This window comes from Spea bombifrons, chromosome 2 (assembly GCF_027358695.1).
Source record: "Spea bombifrons isolate aSpeBom1 chromosome 2, aSpeBom1.2.pri, whole genome shotgun sequence".
In the NCBI taxonomy this organism is placed as follows: Eukaryota; Metazoa; Chordata; class Amphibia; order Anura; family Pelobatidae; genus Spea; species Spea bombifrons.
The window spans coordinates 19,219,492-19,246,406 of NC_071088.1; the positions used below are offsets into that span (position 1 = coordinate 19,219,492).

At 37.3% G+C, this 26,915-nt stretch overlaps 1 protein-coding gene and 1 long non-coding RNA gene across 2 annotated transcripts in view; one reads left to right on the plus strand and one right to left on the minus strand.

Annotated features, from left to right (window-relative positions):
* The window catches only part of ZSWIM7 (zinc finger SWIM-type containing 7), a 33,037-nt gene extending 10,489 nt beyond the window's left edge, over positions 1-22,548 (plus strand). The window contains exons 4-6 of the mRNA XM_053457002.1: positions 1,002-1,104; positions 19,858-19,962; positions 22,340-22,548. Coding sequence (XP_053312977.1) covers positions 1,002-1,104; positions 19,858-19,962; positions 22,340-22,447 — 316 coding nt within the window. The 3' untranslated portion in view covers positions 22,448-22,548. The remainder of the gene's footprint in view (positions 1-1,001; positions 1,105-19,857; positions 19,963-22,339) is intronic.
* On the minus strand, positions 22,482-22,926 carry LOC128474638 (uncharacterized). Its single transcript, XR_008346381.1, has 2 exons — positions 22,887-22,926; positions 22,482-22,783 (listed from the first exon to the last, which is right to left on the minus strand). It is a non-coding gene; the product is annotated as an uncharacterized LOC128474638 (long non-coding RNA).
* Between the last annotated feature and the right edge of the window lie 3,989 nt (positions 22,927-26,915).

Consider the following 26,915-nt stretch of genomic DNA (forward strand, 5'->3'; position numbering starts at 1 on the left):
GAGAGCAGAAGTGAAAGTGGTCAGCAGAAACGGAAGTTGTTGGCAGAGAAGGTAGGAAAATATTTAGAGTGCGTGAGAAAGAGAATAAGTGTGAATGTGGGCACAGGCCAATGAATTTAATTAGTAAATCAAAAATGCCCTAAAATTTTTGGCCAAACCGTATGGGGAGGGAACTAAATTTGTTGCCTGAAATGAAAGGGCCAATATTTTCTGAATCTTTTTGGCACGTTTGCACATCTCTTAATAGCCTTTTCAAGGCTTTTTTTCTGCGATATCCAGATGATTTGTCAACTGTCTTGACCCTTATTAATGATTTTTCAATTTTGGGCCAACATTCCTGTTTTAAGGAGACCAAGACCTCCATTTTTGTTTTTTTGAGAGAGACTTTTTCCTTTGCAAATATATTTGCAATATGTTTGTTTGGACCATATCTAACCTCAGTTTGGGATTTTTGTTGGGATCCGAAAGCTTTCCTAATTTTTAAACAGTACAAAGCTGTTCACTCTTGAATAGAAGTACATTTGTGTATTAACCACCAATGCTGTAGAATAAGTAAAGTAGTTTGCAGTTACACGCAATATATAAAGACCCCTAGTGAATATCTGTAAATATTTACCTAAGAACACCCTTAAAAATGTGTATAATAAACAGCAGTACAAAATAGTTTGCTTTTACTTGCAGATATGTGCATTATGTGTGTATATATATATATATATATATTATTTCTAGCATTAAAAATGATGCTTTTAAGAACCTTTTTTCCCATTTCACATAGCAACAGCATATCAGTGATTGCTTTTGTGTTACATTATAATGACAAGTTCTAGTGGAACGATTATGAATGGTATATTTAGCAGAGAAGGTGGAACAAAAAACACCTTGCCCTTTAGTCACTCCTAGCTTTCTTGCACAATAAATCCTCCTGATCGGCGCTCTTCACAGTTTATATGATGTTACTGCTGTTTTCAGTTTTATTGTGTCAGAAGTATTGTTTTTTTCAGGCTGAAATTTATATTCGGGCCTACAGCCTTATATGCCTTGGATTTGGTTGACCAGCGTTCAGTGACACATGTGACAAGTCCATGTGGGAGAAAGGCCTTCCAGGTAAGTGTATTAATACCTATTTTTTTAATGCAATGGTGATTCTTTAGTAGACCCTGAATACGATATGATTTTACATAATTGTCTATGTTGGACCAATAAAGGCATCGCCTCCTACTAAGACTCCATATTCTCTTCTCTTGGACAATTGGCACTATATCATTTTTCCTCTTTGTGTGCAATGCATTTACTCTTAAATCCCTTAGAAAATTAATTTACTTTTGTACTAGACTAAAAAAAAAAGAATTTGTATTTGTAGGCACTGGCATTATACTAAATAATTTTCAGACACGTACAACGTACAGAGTCTTAATAAATATTGTATATAATGTTGTGTATGTGCAGATTTCATATGCGCCTTCCTCTTATGTTCCTCATAGTAAATTTGTAAGTGAAATTTATAATTTGATTTGTTCAATGTGAATGATGCTTCACATAAACAGTGCCCATTACGATTAAAAGATTCCATGTTCTGCATGAGTAAAATCAAAATTACTTAATTTTCCATGATTGTTCTTGCTAATAACTATATAAGAATCCCCCAGGTTCTGGTGTTTTTAGGGTAGAAGAGTTTTTGCTAAATGCAATTAGAGGAGCTAGAGGAGACCGTCAAAGGATGGGGTTTGAAAAGGATGAACAGGGTTTAATGATGGCTCTTCTACCAAACAAGCACCTATGAGAGGGAAAACTCTGTCCTCTGGCCTTAAGGCTTTGTGAATGAATGGGATACATTTATGCTTAGTTTTTGTACATTTTGTTATTTCAGTACTCCTATAGACTGAACTGACATGAGTTTAACATGTTGTGTGTTTTGTTATCTAGATAAATGCAAGTGGAGATGCCTCATTTTAAACTTGGTATGTTCATTATATGTTGTGTGACAAAACGTCCTTTAGGGTAAAACCTTTAGGGTTTTAAGAACCCCTGTCTTCTGGGTAAATAAAAGCACATAGCAGATCTAGCACCATTACACTTACATACGCAATGCCTGACGGGCATGACATACGTAATGCAATTGAGCATTCCCTTCCAGTAGACGTCACTGCTGACGTCAACTTGAAGGTCACTGGGGGACAGGATATACCCTGCAGGGTCTGTCTACACCCTTTTTGAGATATCCGATTGCTACCCCTGCTGGCCAATCAGATGCATTGTGATCAGCAATGCAAGTCAATGGAGACTTGCTTGCTGATCACAATGTTAACAGTGCAGGGAGGAATAAGAGAAGAGAGAGACAACATTTCTCCCTCTTACCACAAAGGGAAAAGGTTAGTTGTTTTTTTTATTATATAAAAAATGAACTATACAATGAGGTCAATGATGTCATTGTGACATCAAGGGTAATCTTGATTAAACCAAACAACGGTTGGGGTACTAAAAACCCCAGCAGTGAAGGGGTTAATAGACTGAAACTTGTATCAGTAGCATGTGGCTTTGGTATCTCGTATTCTCATGATCTACTGGATTCAATGTATATTTACAGTTCGTGAATGCAGCTAGCTTTTTTCTGCATGTTTGTAAAGCTCTGTAAAAGTGGGATTTGTATCACGGTGATGGACAAGCGTTAATTGCAGCACTTTGTAATCCAGCTGGTCTTGCCTTGTATCTGATTATTGTGTAGCTACAAAGACTGAGCTGTTGCCATACAATTCGATTTTCTATTTTCAACCCAGATCTATTTAGTTTTCGCTGAAATAAAATAAGTAGGGAATTGCATTGTAAAATAGAACAGCTGTACTTTTTTTTTCTTGATAAAAAGAAATGGATGCAAGGTAAGAATGTCTGAAATCTATGCTGTACAGTTATTTTATCTTGACCATTTCTTAATAATGAGCTCCAGATTATGAATCTGCAGAAGAGTTCTGTTTAATAGAGATATATACAACCTTGATAAGGTCAGATTAGGTGCAAAAAAAAACTCTTACATTTGTGTGAAAAAGAAAGTACACCTATAGTTTTTACATATCTGGACATAACAATTACCCGTTTCTTATACGAAACGCTTGTATAACCACCTATGAGTGGGTAACCTAAAAGGTTTTAGATGCAGGATTCTTACTTTCTAAATGAGCTGACCCTGGGCTTCTTGAATTAGAGCAAAACCCCTGAGACCCCAGGTCAAGTTCTGTTGTATGATTTTATCTACTTCAGTGTTTTTCCCCATTTGTAAAAATGCTGTCCTTTGGGTGGCAGCCAATTCTTCTTTCGTTTGCTTTATTTTGTTAAGTTTGCATAAGGAAAAGTGAAGACTTCAATGTAGCCTCCCTTTGAAATAAATCGACTTTCCCCTTACGTTTAAACAAATCACCTGCAAACCAAAAAAAAATCCACCCCAAATAATTGTACAGCAAAAGGCACAGACAGTAATATGTTTCAAGTAGTGTTCAATGCTGTGTTTTGACATTCCCCCGTATAATGTTTAATGTCACATACCAGTCTGAAGTAAATTGTCTGCCACCAAATCTTTATTTTATTTATATATTTAGTGATCTGATCTCTTGCACATAGAACCTCATCAAATCTAAAGATGTTCAGTTTTCTGTTCTTGTAAGTCAGAATAATATTTGAAGCCAAATCTTTGGCTGAAGTTTTACTCAGGGTCATAGTTGCTTCTCTATTAATAACAAGGCATTTGATCTTTTTGTTGACTTGTCTTATTCATAAGAGACTCACTGTCCAGGATGCACACATCTGGCGTAGTCACCAGTACAATCTGCAAAACAGAAATATTATTATTTTTGGAAATGTGTCAGTAGACTTTCTATAACTTTTAATTCCTTAGCATTTTTCTCACGGTCTTTTAACCCTATAATATCAGCTTCCATTGTTTTCTTTTATTAATTCCTCTATCTTAATTGATTTGTTATATATATTACTGGGATTTTTCTTTTAGCAGCATGAATGCATCAGCCAATCAAGTGTAAATATACATTAATACATAATTTGAATGGATTTATATTTGCATTAATATTTTATAGAAGATAAGATGATCTGATATTTTTCATGTTATTGACTATGTGGGCAGTATTAGATATGGACAAGTAAAAAAAATAAAATAATAATAAACAAACCCCAGTTATAATAAAGTCCATTATTTTAAAAGTAAATATTTCACAATATTGCTTCACTTATTTTAAACTATATTCTGTTAGCATGCTAAGCAATGTCAAACAATAATTGCTTTCACTGTGCATGTAAATGTATACATGCTTGTGTATTGATAATATAGTTTTTATATATCTTTGCCCTTTTCTGAATCTGAATTAAATTGTTTGTTTAACTTGATCAAATTGCTAATGAGAATGTAAAATGTGCTAACCACACTGTCTGAATTGTATTTCACTTTTGTACTTCTACGGATATAGAGAATGATAAATAGAGATAACATTTTGAATAAAACAAGACAAGCCATACTGTAGAACATAATAAAAATAATGTTCTTGCCATTTATTATATTGTACTATGCACATGAGACTTGGTTCCTAGTAAATGTCTTTAGTGTACCCCAAAGCAGAGATACTACAGGATCGTATCAAGAACAGTTATATACTACAGGGCTTGACAACCCCAGGGCACCAGGTTGCCATGATGACTGAAAACCCAGGGTTTTGCGGGACAAGGAGGTACAGATTGTCCAGGGCTATCATTGTGAATGTGGCACCCTATGTTTTCCTGCCAGATTCAGTGTGTGTGTATATCTAAAGTGCTAGAGTCAGTGTGTGTAAATGTTTAGTGCCAGAGTCAGTATGTCTACTGTATTCTAATGCCATATTCAGTGTGTATGTGTGCATAGTGTTAGAGTATGTTTGTATATACTGGTATGTATAGTCTTATGCCAGTGTGTGTATATGAGTGTAGATTGTTAGCGTGTGTGTGTGTTACATATCTTGAAGGGGTTTATTGCAGTACCGTACAAAACTGAGCATTTATGTGAAATACCATTATTTGTATCAGAGATGTCTGGAAATGTTGACATTGCTGCCTATTTAAAGGGGAGGATCTGACCATAGTTTTTCTAATAGTAGTGTAAAAAAAATCTAGTTTTCTGTAATCCCAGTGTATGGTAACATCTGGGCCTCTTGTAAATGTTTTAGCTCTGTTATCTTTGCACAAGGTACAAGACAAACAGATTCATTATTTTGTTGTAGAAACTAATTAAGGTCAGTGGGGAAAGGGACTTTTCACTGCCCTAAATTATCTGTTCCGTAGAGTGGTGTTTGTTTGGAATGAAACCAAAATGTCCCATGACTGTGTTCAATGATGGTTTCCAGATCTTCAACAAACAACATTTACAGTAAAAAGATAAACTAAATCCCTGTTCTCATCAGTACTACGTTACTGTATAAAACACTGGTATGTAAACCTCAGAGACAAATCGTTTTCATGAGACTTCCCATGTAAAGATATTGTAGGCGAATGGGCTAAGTTGATCTACAGATGGGCTTTAAAGTGGAACCAAATATCTTTATTAGTAGATCAGACAAAACCTACCATGTTTGCTTGATTATAAGACAAGGTTTTTTCCGGAGCAAATGCTCTAAAAAAAAAAAAAACAAAAACAAAAAAAAAAAAAACCCACCTTCGTCTTATAATCAGACCTCAAATAGGTCTGAATATCAGACTAAGATCCAGATGCCCGCAGCGCTTGGCCCACCCCCCCACCACCACTTACCGGTGCTTCTGAGTCCCCGATGTGTAGTCAGGGTAGCGTGTAGAAGTCTACGCAATTCGCGTAGACAACTTCCGCTGCAGCCGGAAGGAGGTGTGGTTAGCAGCAGGGGGTTGTCTTCGTCCATCGCGCATACACGCGGTATTAAATGGGGGACATAAGGCATTTCTGTAGGCAGAGTGCTCTATGAAATGCCTTTTAACCCCCTTAATGCCATTCTGCCTCCAGAAATGTCTTTTAACCCTCTATATGCCATCTGCCTCCTGAAATGCCTTATACCTCCCTATATGCTGCTCTGCTCCATAATATGCCTTTGAACCCCCTAAATGCCAGAGTGGCATATAGGGGTATAAGGCATTTCTGGAGGCAGAGTGGCACATAGGGGGTCAAAAGGCATATCATGGGGCACAGTGGCTTATAGAGGGTTAAAAGGCATATCATGGGGCACAGTGGCATTTAGAGGGTTAAAAGGCCTATCATGGGGCACAGTGGCATATAGATATAAGGCATTTCTGAGGCAGAGTGGGAAGCCTGGGGGTAGATGTGCATAACTGGGGGGGGCAGGTTGGAAAATGAAATAAAAACAAAATATTTTTCTCAATCATAGCTTTTATTAAAAAAAAATAGTTTACATGAATTAACATTTACTGGCCGTCTTATATTCAGGCTTTTTCTTTTTTTCCTAATTAAAATTCAGATTTGGGGGGGCGTCTTATAATCAGGGTTGTCTTATAATCAAGCAAATACGGTATATATCCAAATATTGTGCTTTCTTTTTTTTTTCTTCAAACAATCCTAGTTTTTATATACTATATTTTAAGGCAGATGCACATTAGACATGTGTTCTGGCTCTGTTATTACAGCCCAGTCGACTAAAGAAATACCTGACTACTTCATGCTGCCTGTAGTAAACAATAGTATGACTCGGTCTTAATCACAGAGCCAGGCTGTCTATAGGGCAACAGACTTCATCAACATTACCATAAAGAGTCAGCCTAGAGCAGAGTTTCAGCTGGGAAATAATAATATTAGATGAGTTACAACAATGGTAACAGTGTAAGAAATTATGACCCTCTTACTGGGTTATTCTTTTAGGGAATGTGTGGCGAATAGAGCACAAATACAAGCGTATAGAAAAATGTATATTGATATTGAATTAGGTTACTGTTACAGGTTATAAAACATATAACATACAGAAAATATTTGACAATAACACAAAACAAAAGGGATACTTAAACAAATTCTTGGGAAACCTCTCTCAGCTCACAGGCTTCTCCCGAACGGCATCTTGTGCAGCTTCGTTCTGAGTCTCCTGACCCAGGACACTTCTGTTCACTGCGCTCTCCTTTCTTAGACTCTTCTGTACCTTCCAAAAAAGTGGTTCACCCAACCCCTCTTTCCAGAGATTTCCTGTATAACCCAATTATGGAGCAGACAGGTAGTCTATGCAAAAATACACACAGCTATGTTAATATGCATTGGCTTCAGTTGTCTGACCCCTTGTGGGGTATCCCACCTCTGTTGGAGCCTCTGTTCCAAACTCTTTGTAATGCATTACTATGCAAATTAGCTTACATTGTAAAACTAGATATCTCACCTTATAGAAACCCAAATCGTCCCCAAAACATTATGCAGTAAATGTAGTATCACATTTTAAAGGCACCCTTCATTTCTTACAACAGCCAGGTTACACCTACATTACTCTATACGACACTTCATTTTTATTTTTTTTGCTCAAGGAGAAAAATCATTCCATGCCACTTTAAGATAAGTATACAGTAATTGTTGGGAGCATTTTGTTTAGACAGTTATCGTAAATTATTCCAGATACAATAAAAAAATGTTTCTAGAAACAAATGTTATAGAATTGCAAGTTATGTGCTGAAAACAAAGCAAACTAAATGTCTCGGCACATGCCATATTGCATACGGGAGCAGGGTTCTTCAGATATAGGAAATACTCGGTCACTCCAAGGCTCTCTTTGTACTGAGCACTATATTGTATAATGGCATTTAACACTGTAATGACTGTTCCAAATGTGTGTTATACTCCATTGTATTAGGGGACCACTTGATTGCTCTCCCCCTGTGGGCCAAGATACCTGCTCTCCCCCGTAGGCACATGAAGGTCATGAGAAAAACTTTTAAGACTGTACCAGAAAAGCAACACTGAGTTAATTTATGGAAACTGTCTGGAAACATTAAACTTTGTACTATGCAATTAAAAAGAAAAACATATGTAGGTCAAATTGGAGAAAGGATTGTATACTGTATTAAGTTAACCCCAAGCACCCCCCACCCCCAAAATGTAGAAGGATGGTATAGAGAGACTTTAATGGTGCTCTTTTCGTTAAAACATATTAATTTTAAAGAAACCAGAATGTTTTTGTTTTGTTTTTACGAGACCCCTTGCTCTGGAAATCTCATGGCATGCAGTAAGCCATCTGTTGAACTAGTGCCCCTTTTTATTTTCAAGTTTAACTAGATCTCAACGGTTTCCTTCCTTTCACATGGACATTACATAAGAGACACTTGTTTATGTTACATCAGATGGCTAATAAAGAGTATCTATGGTTTAACTTACTAGTAATATGTAACTTTGATAGTCCAAGATCATTAATCAGACGCCATGGCTCGGAAAATCCACCTACGTAGCTAATGATTTTAAACGGCCAGAATAAATCTACATTATATATTGCATATAATGCGTCTACATATATATATATATATATATATATATATATATATATATATATATATATATATATATATATATATGCGTGTGTGTATACTATGTTTGTTTATTCTTTCACTATACTATGCTCTATGTGCTATATGTATTTAGTTTTCCTTTTAATTGGTGTTTTAACTCGATTCCTGAAATGATTTATTGGGAACCCACCACAATGCAAAGTTATTGTTCAGACAAAGCCAAAAATAATCTATTACTAATGCCCTGTCATCTGTTTTGGCTGACATGTTTGCTCAGCTAGTATAAACTGTGTGACTACATGTGTGCAAAGCAAAGCTGTAAATTTTGTGGTAGTGAAATTTCCATAAATAAATCTGAGCTTTGCTTTAGGTTTCTGCCACTGTGCTACTCATTCTAGCAGTTCCTGGGATTTTCATGATTGATATGGACAGCTTTGTATTGTGCTGCATTACTGTAGACGGTATTGTTAAACTAATATATAAAATAAAGCAAACAATTTACTTTGAGGCTGAATGACTCACTTTAGTCATACAAAAAAATGTGTAAATAAAGTATGGATACCATATGGATATGGATACGGGAGCCACCACTAAACATAGAAAGGTAGAAGCATAGAATTTGACTGCAGATAAGAACCATTTGGTCCATCTTGTGTGCCCCGTTTCCCTGATGTAGGGACTCCTTGGTCTTGTCTTAGATTCAGCATAAGTTCATGCAGGGGCACGTACAAAGGTAAAGCCCAGTATGTTATATATAGTATATCATGTACTAAATGACAGTGTTATTAAAATGTTTGGATCCCAGTATATCCTTGATAATTATTTATTATCATCTCATTAACACCATTGTAGAAAACCACATTATATACATGTACATGCCTTTAAAATTGCCACAAATATTTCCAGTTGGAGGAAAGAGCTGCTAGTTCTAACGGGAAATGTTTTTTTTTTTTTTTGCCCAGTAGTAAATATAGAAGAAACACAGATTTCTTTGCTCTTTAGTGGTGCATTTTCTTACTTGTTCATGGAAATGTAAATTTGTATCCTTGTATATGTTCCTTTTGGTTTGGTTTCTCACTCTTTCTTGGCTATCGCTGACCTTAAACATTTGTTTTAGTTCTAAGGGCAGGCTTATAAACCCAATGGAATGCAGCAGGACTATAGTTGTTTAAAAACACAGTGATATCTGCGCATGCCCAACATGGATGCCCTCTATAAAAATGGTTACGTGAAGAGCTCGCCCTAGGAATGGTGAAAGGATGATGTATTTTCCTAAATCTGCCTACTTCCTGTCCTAGATGGCAAGTAACTGTGTGTAGAGTTACAAGTTAATCTGCTAACATGTTTGTGTTGATTTATAATATTTTGAAAGTAAGACTGTAATGACTCTTTTCTATTGGATACCTTTTATGTTTTTAATTCAATTCTGCTCTTTGCCTTGATGGTAGCCTAGCCAGCAGAAGTAGTTTACTACAAGTAATAATCATTTCAGTCTTCAACAAGTGAACGTTTTGATTCATATTTTGATAGACATTTAGGTAAACGGAACAACTTTCTGGCAGAAGTAGTATAGACTAATCAAGTGAGAGACTTTACATGGGATAGGTATAAAGCTGTCCTGATGAGTCCAATGATTGCTTAAGGTCTTTACATCAGAAAAAATGGCCAGACTAGATGGCCTGAATAATTCTTATCTGCTGTCAAATTCTATGTTTTGATATCCTCATTTATGTATGTTCATATAAAACAGTTTTGCCTTCAGACTGGTCTAAATATATGTTGTGGGACAGAATAAATAACACATAACTGGCTTTGGTATACAGGCATTTTAAACAGCAAATTCTATAGAATACTTAGAAACTCATCCATAAACCAGCCATTCTTTACAGTTCAAATGCATTGTTCTTTAATTGCTTCTGTTAAACCATTATTGTATTTGGCTTGATAAAAAACAAAGCATTTATCGGAATAACGATAAATGCTTTGTTTTTTATCAAGCCAAATACAATAATGGTTTACAGTGCTGGAGCAAATATTATTATTAAATATTGAACACCTGTTTTCTTTATTACATCACTTGGTTATTCTTCACTTTGGAACATTTTTGTTACGTGCTTATGTGAAACAGATTATCATTATATCTGCATTAATCTTGCCAAAAGTTCTTTATATCATTTTTGTGTCATTTTCCTAAATAAGACATTTTATTGTTCAGAATGCATATATAAAATACGGATTTATACTTATACTGCATACGTGCCTCAAAATAAGATGAACTTTGCAAAATGTATAACAATTTATCATCAACTGATTTGTGTTTCATTTATTGGCTTTCCAAGTGACTGGAGGAATAATACTTCTTAATGTAACGCAGAGCAAGTTAAAATGGTTCTATTACTTTCCCAAGTTTTGCAGAGTCATTAAACCAGTATTGTGATGCTTACAGATAAAAAAAAAATATGTATTTATACACGGTTTAATTGTATATGAACCCTCTCAGGTTCAGTCCGTAAGGAAACCTTAGGCAAAACACGTGTCAGACTGTTTGTAGTCTGGGACCATTCCTTACTAGCTTAGCCCTGATGCATAGTCTAATATTTCAGTAAGTCAATAACACTGATTATCTTGTAGTCATGGCACCTGTTAGTGGGTGAGTTATATTAGGCAGAAATTGAACATTTCATCCTCAAAGTTGATGTGTTAGATGCAGGCAAAATGGGCAACCGTAAGGATATGAGCGACTTTGACAATGGCCAAATTGTGATGGCTAGACGACTGGGTCAGAGCATCTCCAAAACTGCAACTATTGTGGGGTGTTCCCGGTCTGCAGTAAAAGTAAGTAGATCTTTTATTTATGATAGATATTTAAAAGTCTTTAAAACGTATTGTAAAAGATAAAGCGCTTTTATCTTTTAAAATACGTTTTAAAGACTTTTAACTATCTATCATAAATACAAGATCTACTTACTTTTACTTTGAGTGTGGTCCTTCTTCATTGCCGAGGGTCCTGAGTCAGTGGCTGGGACCCTGGAGACGGGTTTTGAGAGTTTGCTGCAGTGCGATCCTGTGGCGAAGAAAAGCAAACAACGAGCGGAATATTCAAAGAAAAGATTAATGAGGAGCACATATTATTCATGTGAGTGTGAGTCGCTTACCTTGGTCGTGTGTCGCTTACCTCGAGAACACATGGCACCAGGATGCATACATGGAGGCCCCACCACGCAACTTACACGATCTGCTCCTAAGGTCTTTATGCCAGATACCACAGCACACCTTCAGAGGTCTATGGAATCCATGCGACGGGTCCGGGGTATTTGGTGGCAAAAGGGGAACCTACATAATATTAAGCAGGTGGTCATGTTATAGCTGATCAGTCTATAGTGCTTTAGTAAAGGAAGAAGTGTTTTTATTGTTTCAGCTAAAGTTTATTAGGGATTCGCTGATTGCAGTGTCCAGGGAATTAACTGATTGCCTCCGGGTAGATCATTAGTGATCAAAGCTTTATTTAGCATGAATACGTGTCACAATTTTAGTCGCTTCATTTTGTTATGTGGAGCACTTCTTTGGGGGATCCTATTATCTCACTAAGGTGAGAGCCATGAGAGTTTGGGTGTGGAATTTTATTTGAAATTGCACGTAAGCGGAAACAAGATTATCCAATAAGGAGGGAGACAATGGTATATTCACGGAGTACGCAGAAACCTTACAATTCATTACAAACATCAGTGAATTATTTATGTTAGAAATGCTGTTTACTTTCTGGATTTCCTATGTCTGGCATCAAACTGAATTAATTTAATTGTTTGATACAGTCACTATGAGTATTCTGAGCATATTAAGCAGATGATGTTAAAATGTTGAGAATTGTTCCTTTACCAAAGTTTACCTTTTCATCCTTACTGCATTTGAACCCACATGATATCCATTAAAATCATCTCCAATAAAAAATGACAAATTCAAGGTGAACGCTACTTACTAAATCAGTGTGCTATTTAACAAGATACCGGCAAGCTACATCTTGTACGCCACCCCGAGCGTTAGCTCTTCTGTTCTTATTAAGTGCATGGTGAAGAGATGATAGCCAGTGTGGAATAGTGTGTCTGCAATAGCCTTGGCCCCTTACTTGTTAGAAATTGCAAAAGTTATGTTTGTGTAGAAGTGGCCTCTGCCCCCTTCTGTTTGAGCTTCCTCTGTACAAAAACATCTCAATAGAGACAATATGTGGGAAAGGAAGTGCTTAGTTTAAGGTTCTATATTTGCCAGCCTCACTTGTAGAGAGTGAATATGAAGAGAAACAGTTGCTCTCAGCTAAAAAGATGTCTGGGAATATACTTTGTTCTTTTTGCGTTTATATTAGATTTGGTATATTATATAGTTCTGTGTATTACATTGAACCCAACAGACTTAGCTTCTAGTAGTGTCTTCTAAATATATATATATATATATAAGCTAAATATTGAAACCATGTGAATATAAACAAAGAAACAACAGCATGTATATTTTTTAAATGCGTATTTGTCTTTTTGTCTTTATTCAACCTAGTATCAGTTTGCAGTTCGTGTTAAAAGATGTCTGTCCTGAGGAATGGTGTTGGCATGATGACATAAGCAAATAGCGTTCAACCTTTCCAAAATATGCCTGATTGCATTGATCCAGAAGGGGAGAATTCTTCATGATTACAAGGGCAGTCAAAATAAACCATACAAAAGGAATCCATTTTTTAAAAGCTTCCACAGTGGCTCTAGTCACCATCCCCTCCATCAGTGTATTTCACAACTTTACAGTCCCAACCATGAAGAACGGCTTCCCTATTTGGGATGATAGTGTAGCTCATCTAATAATTTATAAGTGATATCGTATTTGATTTTAATATATTTCAGAGGAATAGGCTGTGAGAACCAGCAATCATTAACTTTGCTTGTTCACTAAATATGCATTTGGTGATTCATTGATTAGTGTCTTTTTTTTTTTCTTTTTTTTTTTTCTTTCAGTTTTCAGTCAAGTATGAGCCATACCAAACTGCATCTATAAGCTCAACAGCAATGCTATAATTGTTCCAGATTTTATGTCATACGGAGCTCCGTAGACCGTATTGCCTATTGTACACTCACTGGCCACTTTATTAGGTACAACTTGCTTGTAGCCCGTTGGACCCCGTTTTTCCTTCAGAACTGCCTTCGTTCTTTGTGGCATACTTTCTACAAGGTGCCGGAAACATTCCTCCAAGGTTTTGGTCCATGTAGATATGATGTTCCACCACATCCCAAATGTGCTCTATTGGATTGAGATCTGGTGACTGTGGAGGCCTTTGGAGTACAGTGAACTCATTGTCATGTTCAATAAACCAGTTTGAGATGATGTGAGCTTTGTTACATGGTACACTGTGATCATAAAGATATGGGCATGGACGGCAACAATACTCAAGTAGGCTGTCACGTTTAAACGATGCTCAATTGGTACTAAGGGGCCCAAAGTGTGCCAAGAAAATGTCCCCCACACCATTACACCACCAGCCTGAACCGTTGATACAAGGTAGGATGGATCCATGCCTTAATGTTGTTTACGGCAAATTCTGACCTTGCCATCTGAATGTCACAGCTGGAATTGAGACTAATCAGACCAGGCAACGTTCTTCCAGTCTTCCATTGTCCAATTTTGAGCCTATGCGAATTGTAGCCTTGGTTTACTGTTCTTGGCTGACAGGAGTGGCACCCGGTGTGGTCTTCTGCTGCTGTAGCCCATCTGCTTCAAGGTCCGACGTGTTGTGCGTTCAGAGATGGTATTCTGCATTCCTTGGTTGTAACAAGTGGTTATTTGAGTTACTGTTTCCTTTCTGTCATCTCAAACCAGTCTGCCCTTTGACCTCTGACATCAACAAGGCATTTTGCATCCACACTGTGGGGACATTATTGTAACAAGTATTGTTGTCAATGTTTTTGCCAGTTGAACTCTTCCTGTATCACATGCCTTTTGATATGTTAATGAGGGCACACCTACAGTGATTCAGTATACCTGTTGAATGCAAAATCTTAGTTCAGTCTCTCTGCTCACCATCATGCATGGATGGGGCAACCGGTGGTGTACTGGGTTATGTTGGACCTTTATGTTGCAGGTTAGTCTTGGAAAGTGTTGCATTGTATGTTGGGCTGTCACTTTTTTATTGTATGTTACTGTGTTTTTGTCTCTTATTAAATATATGTTAAAGTAGATGAACCTTTGTGTTATATTTTTATATTTGGTTTAAAACCACACACACAACTGCTGCTCACTGGATTTTTCCTCTTTTTCGGACCGTTCTCTGTAAACCCTAGAGATGTTTGTGCGTGAAAACCCCTCTCAGTGCTAGACTGAACTAGTGATAGAAAGATGAAGCATAACTTGTCAGAATGGAGTCGCCCTGTAGCTGACCGAAATCTAGCTGATGCACCGCATGTACTGTCCTGACAGTAAGCGATTGTAGCAGCTCACCCCAAGCATCAGAACTCATGTTGAGGTAAAGAACACTTTATTGTGAAAACACACAGCCTTATATCCAAATTCTATCCGATTAGGGGATAATCCCATCACAACAAACAATACCCCACCCAGAGCCCGGTGCCACAATCAGGCCACCAAGCACAGAAAAACCCTAAATCATTTTCGGGGTGATCCCAAGGTCCTCCCTTTCCCAACCACCCCTCGTTTGTGCCCCGCTGCCAGTGGTATATTTGTGCAAAAGAGCGGTCTGGTAGGGCCAGGGGCATCCAAGATATTTAGGGTTAAAAGTCCCCTGCAGCCCTGGTTCTGTGACAAGCAGTTTCTGAAATATTCAGACCAGCTCTCTGGCACAACATGCCACTTTCAAAGTCACTTAATTCCCCTTTCTTCCTCATTCTAATGCTCGGTTTGAACTTCAGCAAGTTGTCTGGACTACGTCTACATGCCTAAAGGCATTGAGTTGCTGCCATGTGATTGGCTGATTAGCTGTTTGTTTTAACAAGCAATTGAACAGGTGTACCTAATAAAGTGGCCAGTGAGTGTATATTGCCTAGTAACCAGCCATTACATTTTTTAAGTAATTTCCTAAAAGGGACTCAAAACCGCTCTTAATAGGCCTCATTATAACATGACCGGAATCTTCTTGACAGATTTCCTCTGTATATCTCATTTCACTAATACGTGCTCTGGAATAGCTTGCAGTTGTCTTGTTATATGGAAAGCTCAGGATTAGAGGGGAAGACCGGATAAAGATTCCTCTTCGGTTTTGGAAAGTGTCTCCATGGTAACTTTTAACTAGTACATATTTACTTTAGCCATATCTACGTCTGTTAAAGTACTCCAGAAATATTTTAATTTCTTAAATATTGCTTAGTCTTTGCCTGGTGGTGAGGGTAGAGAGCAGAAACTAGTTATCTTTGACACAGAAGGTTGTCTTGCACTAGAACTCCTATCCTTCACATACAGCCAGGAGTGATATAAAAGTTAACTGGAGATAAGTGTGGAGATTTTCTAATATGTGTTGAGAAGGATTTGTGTGATGATAACCCACAGGCCACCCAAGCATTTGCTTCCTAGCGCTCAGGGTTTTACCTGCTGGATGCTAACTGGCTCTTAACAGCATCCATCTCTATAGAGGATTTTTTATTTTTATTTTGAAGGTGTTATGTGTGAGTTGGAAATGGGTTAAAAGGGACAGCCCACAGCTAAAGATCTGCAGATCATTTCTATTAGGTATGCACCAATATATCGGCCAAAAAAGGGAATGAATATATATAACACACCAAAATTGGACAGAAAAATTCAAATTCAATAACCATTTATAAATTTAAATTCTGTCCAATTTTGGTGTTACTTTTAATAAACGTGTGGTTAACACACCAAAATTGGACAAACAAAATCAATAATATTATCAATAAATATATATATATTGGCTAACAGCAATCACACTCCTATCATGCCCAGGCAACCAGTACATGCTAGAATCTGGGCATGATAGGAGTGTGATTGCTGTTAGCAATCACACTCCTATCATGCCAAGTCAGCCAGTACATGCTGGAATCTGGTTATGCCTGGGTATGATATATATATATATATATATATATATATATATATATATATATATATATATATATATATATATATATATATATATATATATATATAAAGCTATTGGATTTTTTCTGTCCGCTTTTGGTGTGTTACTTATTTTTAATAAAGGTGTGGTTATATTCTATTTATTTTTAAAGGTGGGGGGGTCATTTTCCATTTCGGCCAAGTGAATGCTGAATTTTCAGTTTCGTCCCGAATTTGTATTTCGGTGCATCCCTAATTTCTATATTAAAGATTCACTAGGCTTCTTCCTTGTTGGGCTGATGTCATGTAAGCCATTTAGCTGCCAGCTTCCAATCCTCCCTGCTTTTTTTGATTATTCTAGTTAGGGCTGCAACTAACGATTATTTTAATAATCGATTAGTTGGCCGATTATTTTTTCGATTAATCGATTAATCGGATAAAAAAAAAACAATATGCAAATTTTTCGTTTATTTAAAATAATTTAATGAACTGGATGTTAAAAAACAACTTAAAATTTACATTAACATTCTTATTTTGTTATGATGTAATAAAAAACAATATTTTCAAAGTACAAGAACCCAAACACAATATTTATGAAACAAAATAACCCCAAACATTCTGAAAAGAGGTGGACTATTACTGTTCAAGAAACTTTGCCCCAGCCCTGGCACTTTGCACCCAGCACTTTGCCCCAGAACTTTGCACCCAGCACTTTGCACCCAGCACTTTGCCCCAGCCCTGGCACTTTGCACCCAGCAAGCACTTTGCACCCAGCACTCAGCACTTTGCACCCAGCCCTGGCACTTTGCACCCAGCACTTTGTACCCAGCACTCAGCACTTTGCACCCAGCACTTTGCCCCAGCCCTGGCACTTTGCACCCAGCACTTTGCCCCAGCCCTGGCACTTTGCACCCAGCAAGCACTTTGCACCCAGCACTTTGCACCAGCACTTTGCACTTTGCACCCAGCCCTGGCACTTTGTACCCAGCACTGGCACTTTGCACCCAGCACTTTGCACTGTGCCCCTGCACCCAGTCTCCAACTCTGCCCTGCACCCAGCCCTGCCCCCACATTCTGCCCTGCCCCCACACTCACACTCTGCCCTGCACCCACTCTGCCCTGCACCCACACTCACACCCTGCCCTGCATCCCCACCCCCACTCTGCCCTGCACCCAGTCTCCCACTCTGCCCTGCACCCACACTCACACCCTGCATCCCCACCCCCACTCTGCCCTGCACCCAGTCTCCTGCCCTGCACCCCCCACCCCCACTCTGCCCTGCACCCCCACCCCCACTCTGCCCTGCACCCACACTCACACCCTGCATCCCCTGAAACCCCACCCCCACCCCACCGTGGACCCCCACCCCCGCGAACCGCTCTGTGCGAATGGAGCCACTCGCACAGAGCGAACCGCTCTGTGCGAATGGAGCCACTCGCACAGAGCGAACCGCTCTGTGCGAATGGAGCCACTCGCACAGAGCGAACCGCTCTGTGCGAATGGAGCCACTCGCACAGAGCGAACCGCTCTGTGCGAATGGAGCCACTCGCACAGAGCGAACCGCTCTGTGCGAATGGAGCCACTCGCACAGAGCGAATCGCTCTGTGCGAATGGAGCCACTCGCACAGAGCGAACCGCTCTGTGCGAACCGCTCTGTGCGAGTGGCTCCATTCGCAGAGCGATTCGCTCTGTGCGAGTGGCTCTGTGCGATCTGTGCACATAGACATGAAGAATACTTACCTCCGGAACGCGTCACATCCGTCACGTAGCTAGAAGGCGGAGACTGCAGAGCGTGTAGCAGAAGCGGGGAACGCTTGCGGAGGTAAGTAAAAGGAGCCGAGTGCTCCAACAACGAATCGATCACTCGATTAATCGATAACGGAAATCGTCGACAACGATTTCCGTTATCGATTATTATCGATTTTATCGATTCGTTGTTTCAGCCCTAATTCTAGTACTTGGATTTAGTTTATATTTTTCTGTACATATATTGACATTTCGAATTCCAGCTTCAAAGGGAGAAAGCATTTCAATGGCATAAGTGATGCCTTTTACCAAATGGCTCCTTTAATAGAAGGATTCATTAACATTTTTCTTATGAATGGTAATAAATGTGTATCTGCACTTCCCACCGATTACTTAATTATATTTGGATTACTTCTAGCACTTGTATAGTATCGTCATTTCTCGGTGGGTTGTGGGGTTATTTCACAGATGATTTAGACTATCCCAGGAACAGCTTGTACTTGTGTTAAGAGAAGGCAGGCTTCCCTGATGTCCTAGGAGCACATGAAAAGCAGGCTAACAGAGCTGCATGCATCCATGTTTTGTCTATGTAGCCATGTGCCTAGGTGTCTCCATGGATCAATGGGCTGTGTAATCAAGACTGCCGATTCATTCATTGTCTGGTAGAGCCACAAATAGTCCTATGTTGTAGAAGCCAATCATTCATGAAACATGTTTTGAAATTCCATCTGAAGAAGTTTTTGTGTGTGTGTGTGTGTGTATATATATATAATATATATATATATATATATATATATATATATATATATAATATATATATATATATATATATACATTAAGTGTATAGCACAACAAAGGGTGTCAAAACTTCCTTTTCTCCAGATCTGCCTGTTGAGAACTGACAGGCTGTAAGTAATCAGCTTAGGAGCTGGCCTGAGTTCTGAAATCACCTCGCAAACAGGATCCAGAGACCAAATCCTGACTTGCTGCAGTGACATGAGCACATTACTAGTATGTGATATGATTATGGTAGTAAATGCAGGCTATACTGTATTATTATTCATTGCTAATATTTTCCTTGCGTAAAATCTGTGCCAGACCGATGGGTTTGCTGCGATGCCAGGGTTGTCTTAATGTGTCCTGACAGAAATTGATGGCTTCTTGTTTAGTGAATTATAGGAATTGTAGTACAAAGAGTGCTGGAGTGTGGTAAGATTTGTTTTGTCTTCTTATTAGTAAATTCATGCATCACCAAGGTGCTGTTAGCCCAATCTGCTCAACAAACACCCCATCATAGTGCCTTTCATGAATAGAATGGCTCGGACTTTATCGCACATCCTGACTCTGACTGATGAAAGTCTGTGTAGATACAGACTTCACTGTATTCCAAGATATAGATCTGTATTGGGTCAGTGGGCCATTAGCTTGATAACAAGATTCTAAATAATACAATCTACTTTGGAATGACATTCTGTATTTCATATATTTGTCAGCTAGCTTGTAGAGTTGTATTTTCTTCTGTATTATACCTCTGCTTCAATTAGTCCAGCCTGATCATATATCTTTTTCTGAAATTAGGTAACTGGAAGTTCAGGCAAAGTGTATACATGCTATTCTTCCTGCCATTATTGTTCCTGCCCAGCCTTCTCGTTCTCTGTACTGCGGAAAAATGAAGCTTTGGTGGTAAGTTGTTTGCCCAGGTGACTCTGATTTGAGCAGCCAAGCATAGCCTCCTATCTCAAAAGCGGAAGCATACTGGGGAGCTTAACATCAATTTGAACATGATATCCCAGCAAGTTATCTTACTCTGGTATATTTACATTATATATGCGTACATAGTCCTCCTCTGTGTGTGCATATATAATATTATGCATGTATATATATTACTCTCATATATATCGTTTATGAATGCACTGTATATTGTTTCACAACTCCATCAGGCTAATGAGATCATTTTTGCTTATATGGTCTGATAAATTAGCCACACTGAAGACATCAATCGATATAGATTTTTTTCTGTTTTCATCCATCCATCAAAATTACTTTGCTCATAGTAGCAGTGTTATTCAAGTTAGACAACGTGAAATGTAAAATTAGAAGAAAAATGTGAGTTCACGGAGGTCAGCTGGCAATAGAAACAACATCCCCTGTAATGTCAACCTACAAACACATTTTTGGTCATAAAAGATAGTCTCTGCTGCAGTTTGTCAAGAGTCTGGAGCCAGCTGTAAGGAAGAATAATAATGGATCCCTGTGCACAGATATATCTTCAATAAATATAAAACTACGATGTCAGAAATGTAAAGCTTTGTTACAGAACACATCTTTGGCCAAAGAAGCAGATTTAAGGACATTCATCTGAGCTAAAAAGGACATAACTCTAATAATAATACTGTTCACCCCCCCAACAGAATAATGAATACAAACAACCACATATTAACTAAAGTAGGTTAGTTACTGTATTTCAGTGGTTCTCACAGACCTTTCACTAATGGTCAGTATAAATTGAGGATTTAGGGTATATTCTATGGTGTTCCAGTGAGGCTGTATGTACCAAAACTTGAACGCGATCTTTGCTTACCACCTTTTCTCAAACTGAATGTAAAACTCTTGACAAAAATGTAGGAAGGGCAGGGCAGATTTAGAAATATATTAAGTCAAAAGATGTTTGTATACTGTACATACAATGCAACCTCTGGTTCCAAGTTGTCCTGGTGATTGTTTGTTGGTGTTGTAATCCAACAAATGACAAAAAGGAGGAACCGTTTTAAAATAGTAATAATAAATAGCAATATAAATTTAAAGGAACTTCAGTGATGCAGTCTCTCTCTCAGTCCATTGGATATGCAAAATCAGCTTAAAGCACAAGCTAAGGGGCAGACACAATCTTGAACATTTCTATTCTAAACTTTAGTTTTTACTAAATTTTCCATTTAGCCATGGAAAGGAGATAATCAAATGCAGATGTCTCTGGGTAAACATGTCTTTTGTGTATCTGCATTATACAGTAACTCCCATCGTACTTATATCTTATGTTATTGTTCTATTGTTTATAGTATGGTTGGATTTTACAGGAATACATATATATTTAATCAAAATCATTAAATTGTATATTTTACTGCTTTTGTTCTTGTGACTTTGAGATCTGAACACGGCACCGACTGATTCAATTGCATAAGTATTTATGCTGCAAATGGCGTCAAACATCTTTATGCAAGCCATGTATTGTTGCAAAAATAGCAAAATGCGTCTGGTATCATATACTGTGTGGAGACACGCAACATCAACGGTAACAAACACTGGATTTACTGTAGGTAAATCACAATTGGAAAACAGGAATTAAGGACCATCCATCCAAAACTTTATGTATGTTTTCTTGCTCTTCTGCTTCAAGGAAAGGAAACCTACTTAACGCACACTGTTGGTTGGATGTCAACTCCCTTTGTCTGTTGCTGCCTCTAAGTGCTGGTAGTTGTAGCTAGAACAGGCTACTAATTAAAATATATACATTTTAAAATATTTTCTTGTAATATAATCTTCAGGAATGTCGGTGCCAATTATTTAAAATATGTGTTACAATTAGATTGACGGGCTGAAATGCATTCATTCGCACTGGTATTTTGTACAGATGATTCCAGCTTGGCAGCCAGTAATGTAAATGCACAGTGTCCCAGCAAGCAGTGGTTTACCTTGTGTCCCAGCAAGCAATGGTTCAGTTTTAATCGCTGACTGATGAACTTCTCTAGATGATTGGATTAGGCATCTGGTATTCAGGACATATAAAAGCTGGAAATAGTCATATTGTCATCTTGGTGTTTTTTTTGTTGTGTTTTTTTACTGTTAGCTTCTTTCTTTTTTTTGTACAATTTCAAAATTGAATTACCACTTTTGTTCCTTAGGGTTAAACCCATCACCTGATAAATATATAGCAATAAAGAACTTGTATCCTCTCATAAAATATAGCCTGTATTGAAACATCACCCAGCAAGCTTAGTTGTTGTAATAATGATGGTTGCAGTATCGATCAGTAATACTAACGTGTGTGCCTTTGAAATTGCAGTGCAAGCATATTCTTGCAGTGTACCTGAGCCAAGCCACGGGACTGTGCCAAGAGCTGACAGTGTCTGATAAGCAGATATGTGACATTTTGTTGTCAAAAGAAGATTAGATCCTATCACATGTAATGAAGAAATACCAACCTGTCACAATATACATTTTTTATTAGAAATAAACAGTAAATAAATGAAAATAAAATATTGTAATGAGACAGGGGTTTGAGTACACGTTTCTGAGAATATGCAAGTTTCACAAACACACTTAAGTCATTGCCTTATGTATTTTGTAAGAAAATATATTTGTATTGTTCTTGATCCAGAACGCCTTTGGAACTAGGTATCTAGCCTTCTACATCTTGGTGTTTTCTGAGGGTAGTGTTATTTAACTTTCTAAATCTGTGTTGTTTATTTGGAGTATTTATTAATTTAAATAAACTTTGGTCCCCTGACTCTCATGGAGCAAGGAGGCTCCTCCCCATATTATTCCTGGTCTGCAGTCAATTCCTGATCAGCTGGATAGGTACTGAAAATGAAAAGTATGCCATTAGATACATGTAGTTTTCTGAAAAGTCGTTCTTTTGAAAGTTTTCTGATTCTTTAAATTAAGATAAAGGTCATCAAGTTAGGTAATATTTTACATAAAAAAATGCAAAGTAATGTAACAAATATTTATTTTGGAAACGTAAATTAAATTAGGCTTGCACACAATGCCAAGTAGCAGCTGCAAAAGCCAACAACCCAACACTTTTAAGGAGTTAGATTCATTGTTGGCTTGGAAGGACATCCCTTGGTATGTGTCTTCGATCGAATCATTAACCTGACAGCCCCTGGATTCATGAAGTAATCTTTGTGGAAACAATTGTTACTCAACTTAGCGTACTCATTTATCTGTATTATCTGGATCAATGTAATTAGTAATATATTTGATGATAGATATGCAGACACATCTATTGACTTCTACAAGCTATGTAGGGATAGTAAGTAACACGCCATGTTTTTCAGATACGTTTAATGTAAAATCTAAATTCACTTTTATACATATGCCATATGTCAATGAACATTACAGTAATAAATCACATTACATGACTAGGAGATAATGGTTATTGAGCGCATTAAGTGGGACAGGGAGTTTCCAAGCATTTATGTTTCTAATGAAAGTTTTTAAAACCAACTTTGTTCATATCATCCTCCCACATTAAATACTTATGTTATGTTGTGCGAAACAAAAAAAGACAGAGGAAATCAGTTGGATCCACAAGGTTACCAGGGAAAGCATTAACATTTAGTGAAATTAGAGAGAAGATTTTTAATAGCAGCAGATTAAGTAAACGTGATAAGTGCTACTTTATTGTTTATAAGCAAGATAAAATTGTTGACTAGAGGCTTCAAGGGGTGCATAGTATGTCTGCAAAGCCATATTTACAGTGAAAGACTGAAGGAGCATTAGTTGAAAGGCAGCACAAAAATGGAACTATGAAATGGTTTTTTTCCCCTCAGTATTTATCAAGAGGACTTTAAAAAGGCAAATGTCTTGCCTAGCTAGAATATACACATATTAGGTGTATGTTGCTAAATACTGCATCTTTTGTGTTTTATATTGTGTGAATATTCCCTGTCACAAGCAAATAAACATATCCAGATTTCACTCCTGTGTTTGTTTGTGTTGGAAGTACATTTAGTTTGGAGGAAATACTTCTTTTCTATGTGCATGTGTGGGGAAGAGACCCATGTTTTGTTTGAATTTCTAATGCAACTAAAAGTAAAAAAATGAATGCCCTTCTATCAACATGACATTAGAACTATTGGTTTCAAATATCTCGCACATACAGCGTCGCCCAGGTGAAATCTTCTAAGTAAGCACTGCTAAAAACTCTTGTGGCAACACAGCTTTTCTGTAGACATTCATTAAGAAGGCTCATAACTATATTGACACAAAACTGAAAATCAGTGCAGCGGTGCTGGGAAGTACATACATTGAATCATGATCACACTATTTTATACAATGGAATACGGTTGTGTGACTGCCAATGTGTCTAATCACATTGACAATAACAAGTGTCACCAAGAGTGTGAGGTCCCCTACAAGAAAATAGTACTGATCACTTCCTGATCCCTGAAGCAATTTATAGGTAGACTAAAAAGACACTTTAATAAATAAGGCAATATTACTATAATTTATTTTGTATTTGTGATTTAGCGCTATATGGCACACAAAACACAAAAGCAGATGTTTTGCGTACTTGTTTCTCCCTCTCCCTGTAGTGCTTACATATAAACATAGAATATCCATAAACTTCAAAAATATACACAGCTTCACATATTGTTCAGTTAAATACATAATTTAAAGTAAGTTGAGCATTATGTATATTTGCATCAATGTATAAAGAGCAGATATGGTGCAAAGTGCTAAGAGCCAAGCTATTAACTTGAAACTTCCATGGTGACTGGTCCACATTTGCCCCATAATTGCTACTTTTAAATATGGCCCTTTGTGGTCTGTTGAAGTAAGACATTTCTTTGGCCAGAATTGTTACATATACCTGACCTGTAATTACCCAGCTGATGTTGAACCACATTAGTGTGAATCAAGGCAAGAGGCTAAGGATGGTGGTAGGTGTTGTGGTGTTATAATCCAACAAATGACAAATTACAGGTTGGCTGAGTCTACCACTAATTTATGTGTGACACCAGTCTGTTGTAATGGAGGGCCACACAAGCTTTTTTTCAAGTGGACTTTATCACAGTTGAACACATTTTAATCGTACAGAAATACTTTGTTTAGCTTTAAATACCCAAATTATATAGCTGCCTAACTATAAAGCATGTTTCCCCTTTTATATACTACAAAAAAAACATTAAAAAAATTCACTAAAAACACAATTTGTGAATTTCCTGGGAATGTACAGGACCAAACCAACACATCTTCATAAATATTGTAAAATTCTGCATTTTTTTCCAGTAAAGTGCGAGAACAGTACAGAACAATACAGTATTAAAAACAAAATTATCACAGTATGCGGATAACGTTATCCTATGAAAAAGTTAACATTACGCAAAAAAAAAAAAATCCTTCAAATATGCACACGTGGAATGACGTTGGATAGATTATTGGTATTATATTCTTCTTGTAATGTAATAGCCAGATAGAGATTTTCAGATGACAATCACTTTGAGACTCAATTGAAAAATTGTATAAAATGTTAGATGTATAATGATGGTGGCTAAAGTCAGGATGAAAAATGTGTTGGTTAATTAAACAGCCAGATACTAGAGGAACTTCAATGTAGTAGGATGTGGAATACTTAACTACAGCTATTCACAATTTAGTAACTACAGCTATTCTCTATTTAACAAAGGTTGTACTAATTAGCTGTTTTAGGTTTGGTATTATGGTCACAGTAATACGTAGCCCTTTGCCATACTGGTTAAGTCATGTAATTCTAAAATGTTCTCAGAAAAGGCCTACAGATGGTGTCATAGTTCTTGTTTTTTTCTTTATTTACAACATTTCCTTATGGAAATCACAGAATAGTACAAATATAAATGTGTGTGTATATATATATATATATATATATATATATATATATATACACACACACACGTAATTATTTGTGATGTATATATGTTGTGCTTTTGCTTCTAGACTTTGTCTAACCACTGATTTTTTTCATTGGGTTCTTTCTTGAGAACAGTATTCAGGGACACGATGATCCCAAGCTACTCCCTTTTTGAACCCTGCTGAAAAGGCAAAGTGAGACAAAGCCAATATGGCATGAATGCCGCTGAGGTCTAGAAGAGTTTACGACGAATGATGTAAGACTCCATAATAAATACCAAGGATCCACAACCCCACTCCCTGAGGGCCACAAAGATTTTGGATATCCCAGTTTGAGCACTGGTATTAAAAATTAAACTAGTTGTTTTCATGCATGAAAATGCAGAATTCTGTTTGTGGCCCTTAAGGGCTGGAGTTATGCTGTCCTGAAGACCATGGGTGATGTGAATTCAGGGCTAAGCAACCAGTTGTTTTACAGCTGCTGTTGAACACAACACACAGCATGCTCCAAAGTTTAATCCACCGATCCTCAGATGAGAGCTGTAGTCTGCAGCAGAGGTTTCCCTGTTTGCTTGTGAATACATACTCTCTGTGTGTTACTTTGAACTGCTCAGAAATATATTTTGTAGTGTACGGATGGGCATGCAGACAAATTAATGATGCCAAACATTACCAATCCTCATGATTTCCACAGTTTAGGACTGATGATAAAAGCATTTACATTTCTGATATAAATTAAAAAAAAATTGGATCTACATTAAATTTAAAAACATACAGGTATTCCCCAAACTGCACTAAAGCAATGAGAGAAAGCATATTTTTAAAACAAAGTACATTTCGTTAAATACAACCTCATACACAAGAATGGCTAAAACATATCTGCGTATATGCATATGAATTACTTAAGGTGTCTCCTCCTATTCTATAGCTTGGATATTTTACCCACCTAATCTCCCATTTCCTAATTTTGTGTATCTTTATTCCAATATCCTAAAATGGAATAAAGTATTGAGAATTTGCCCATC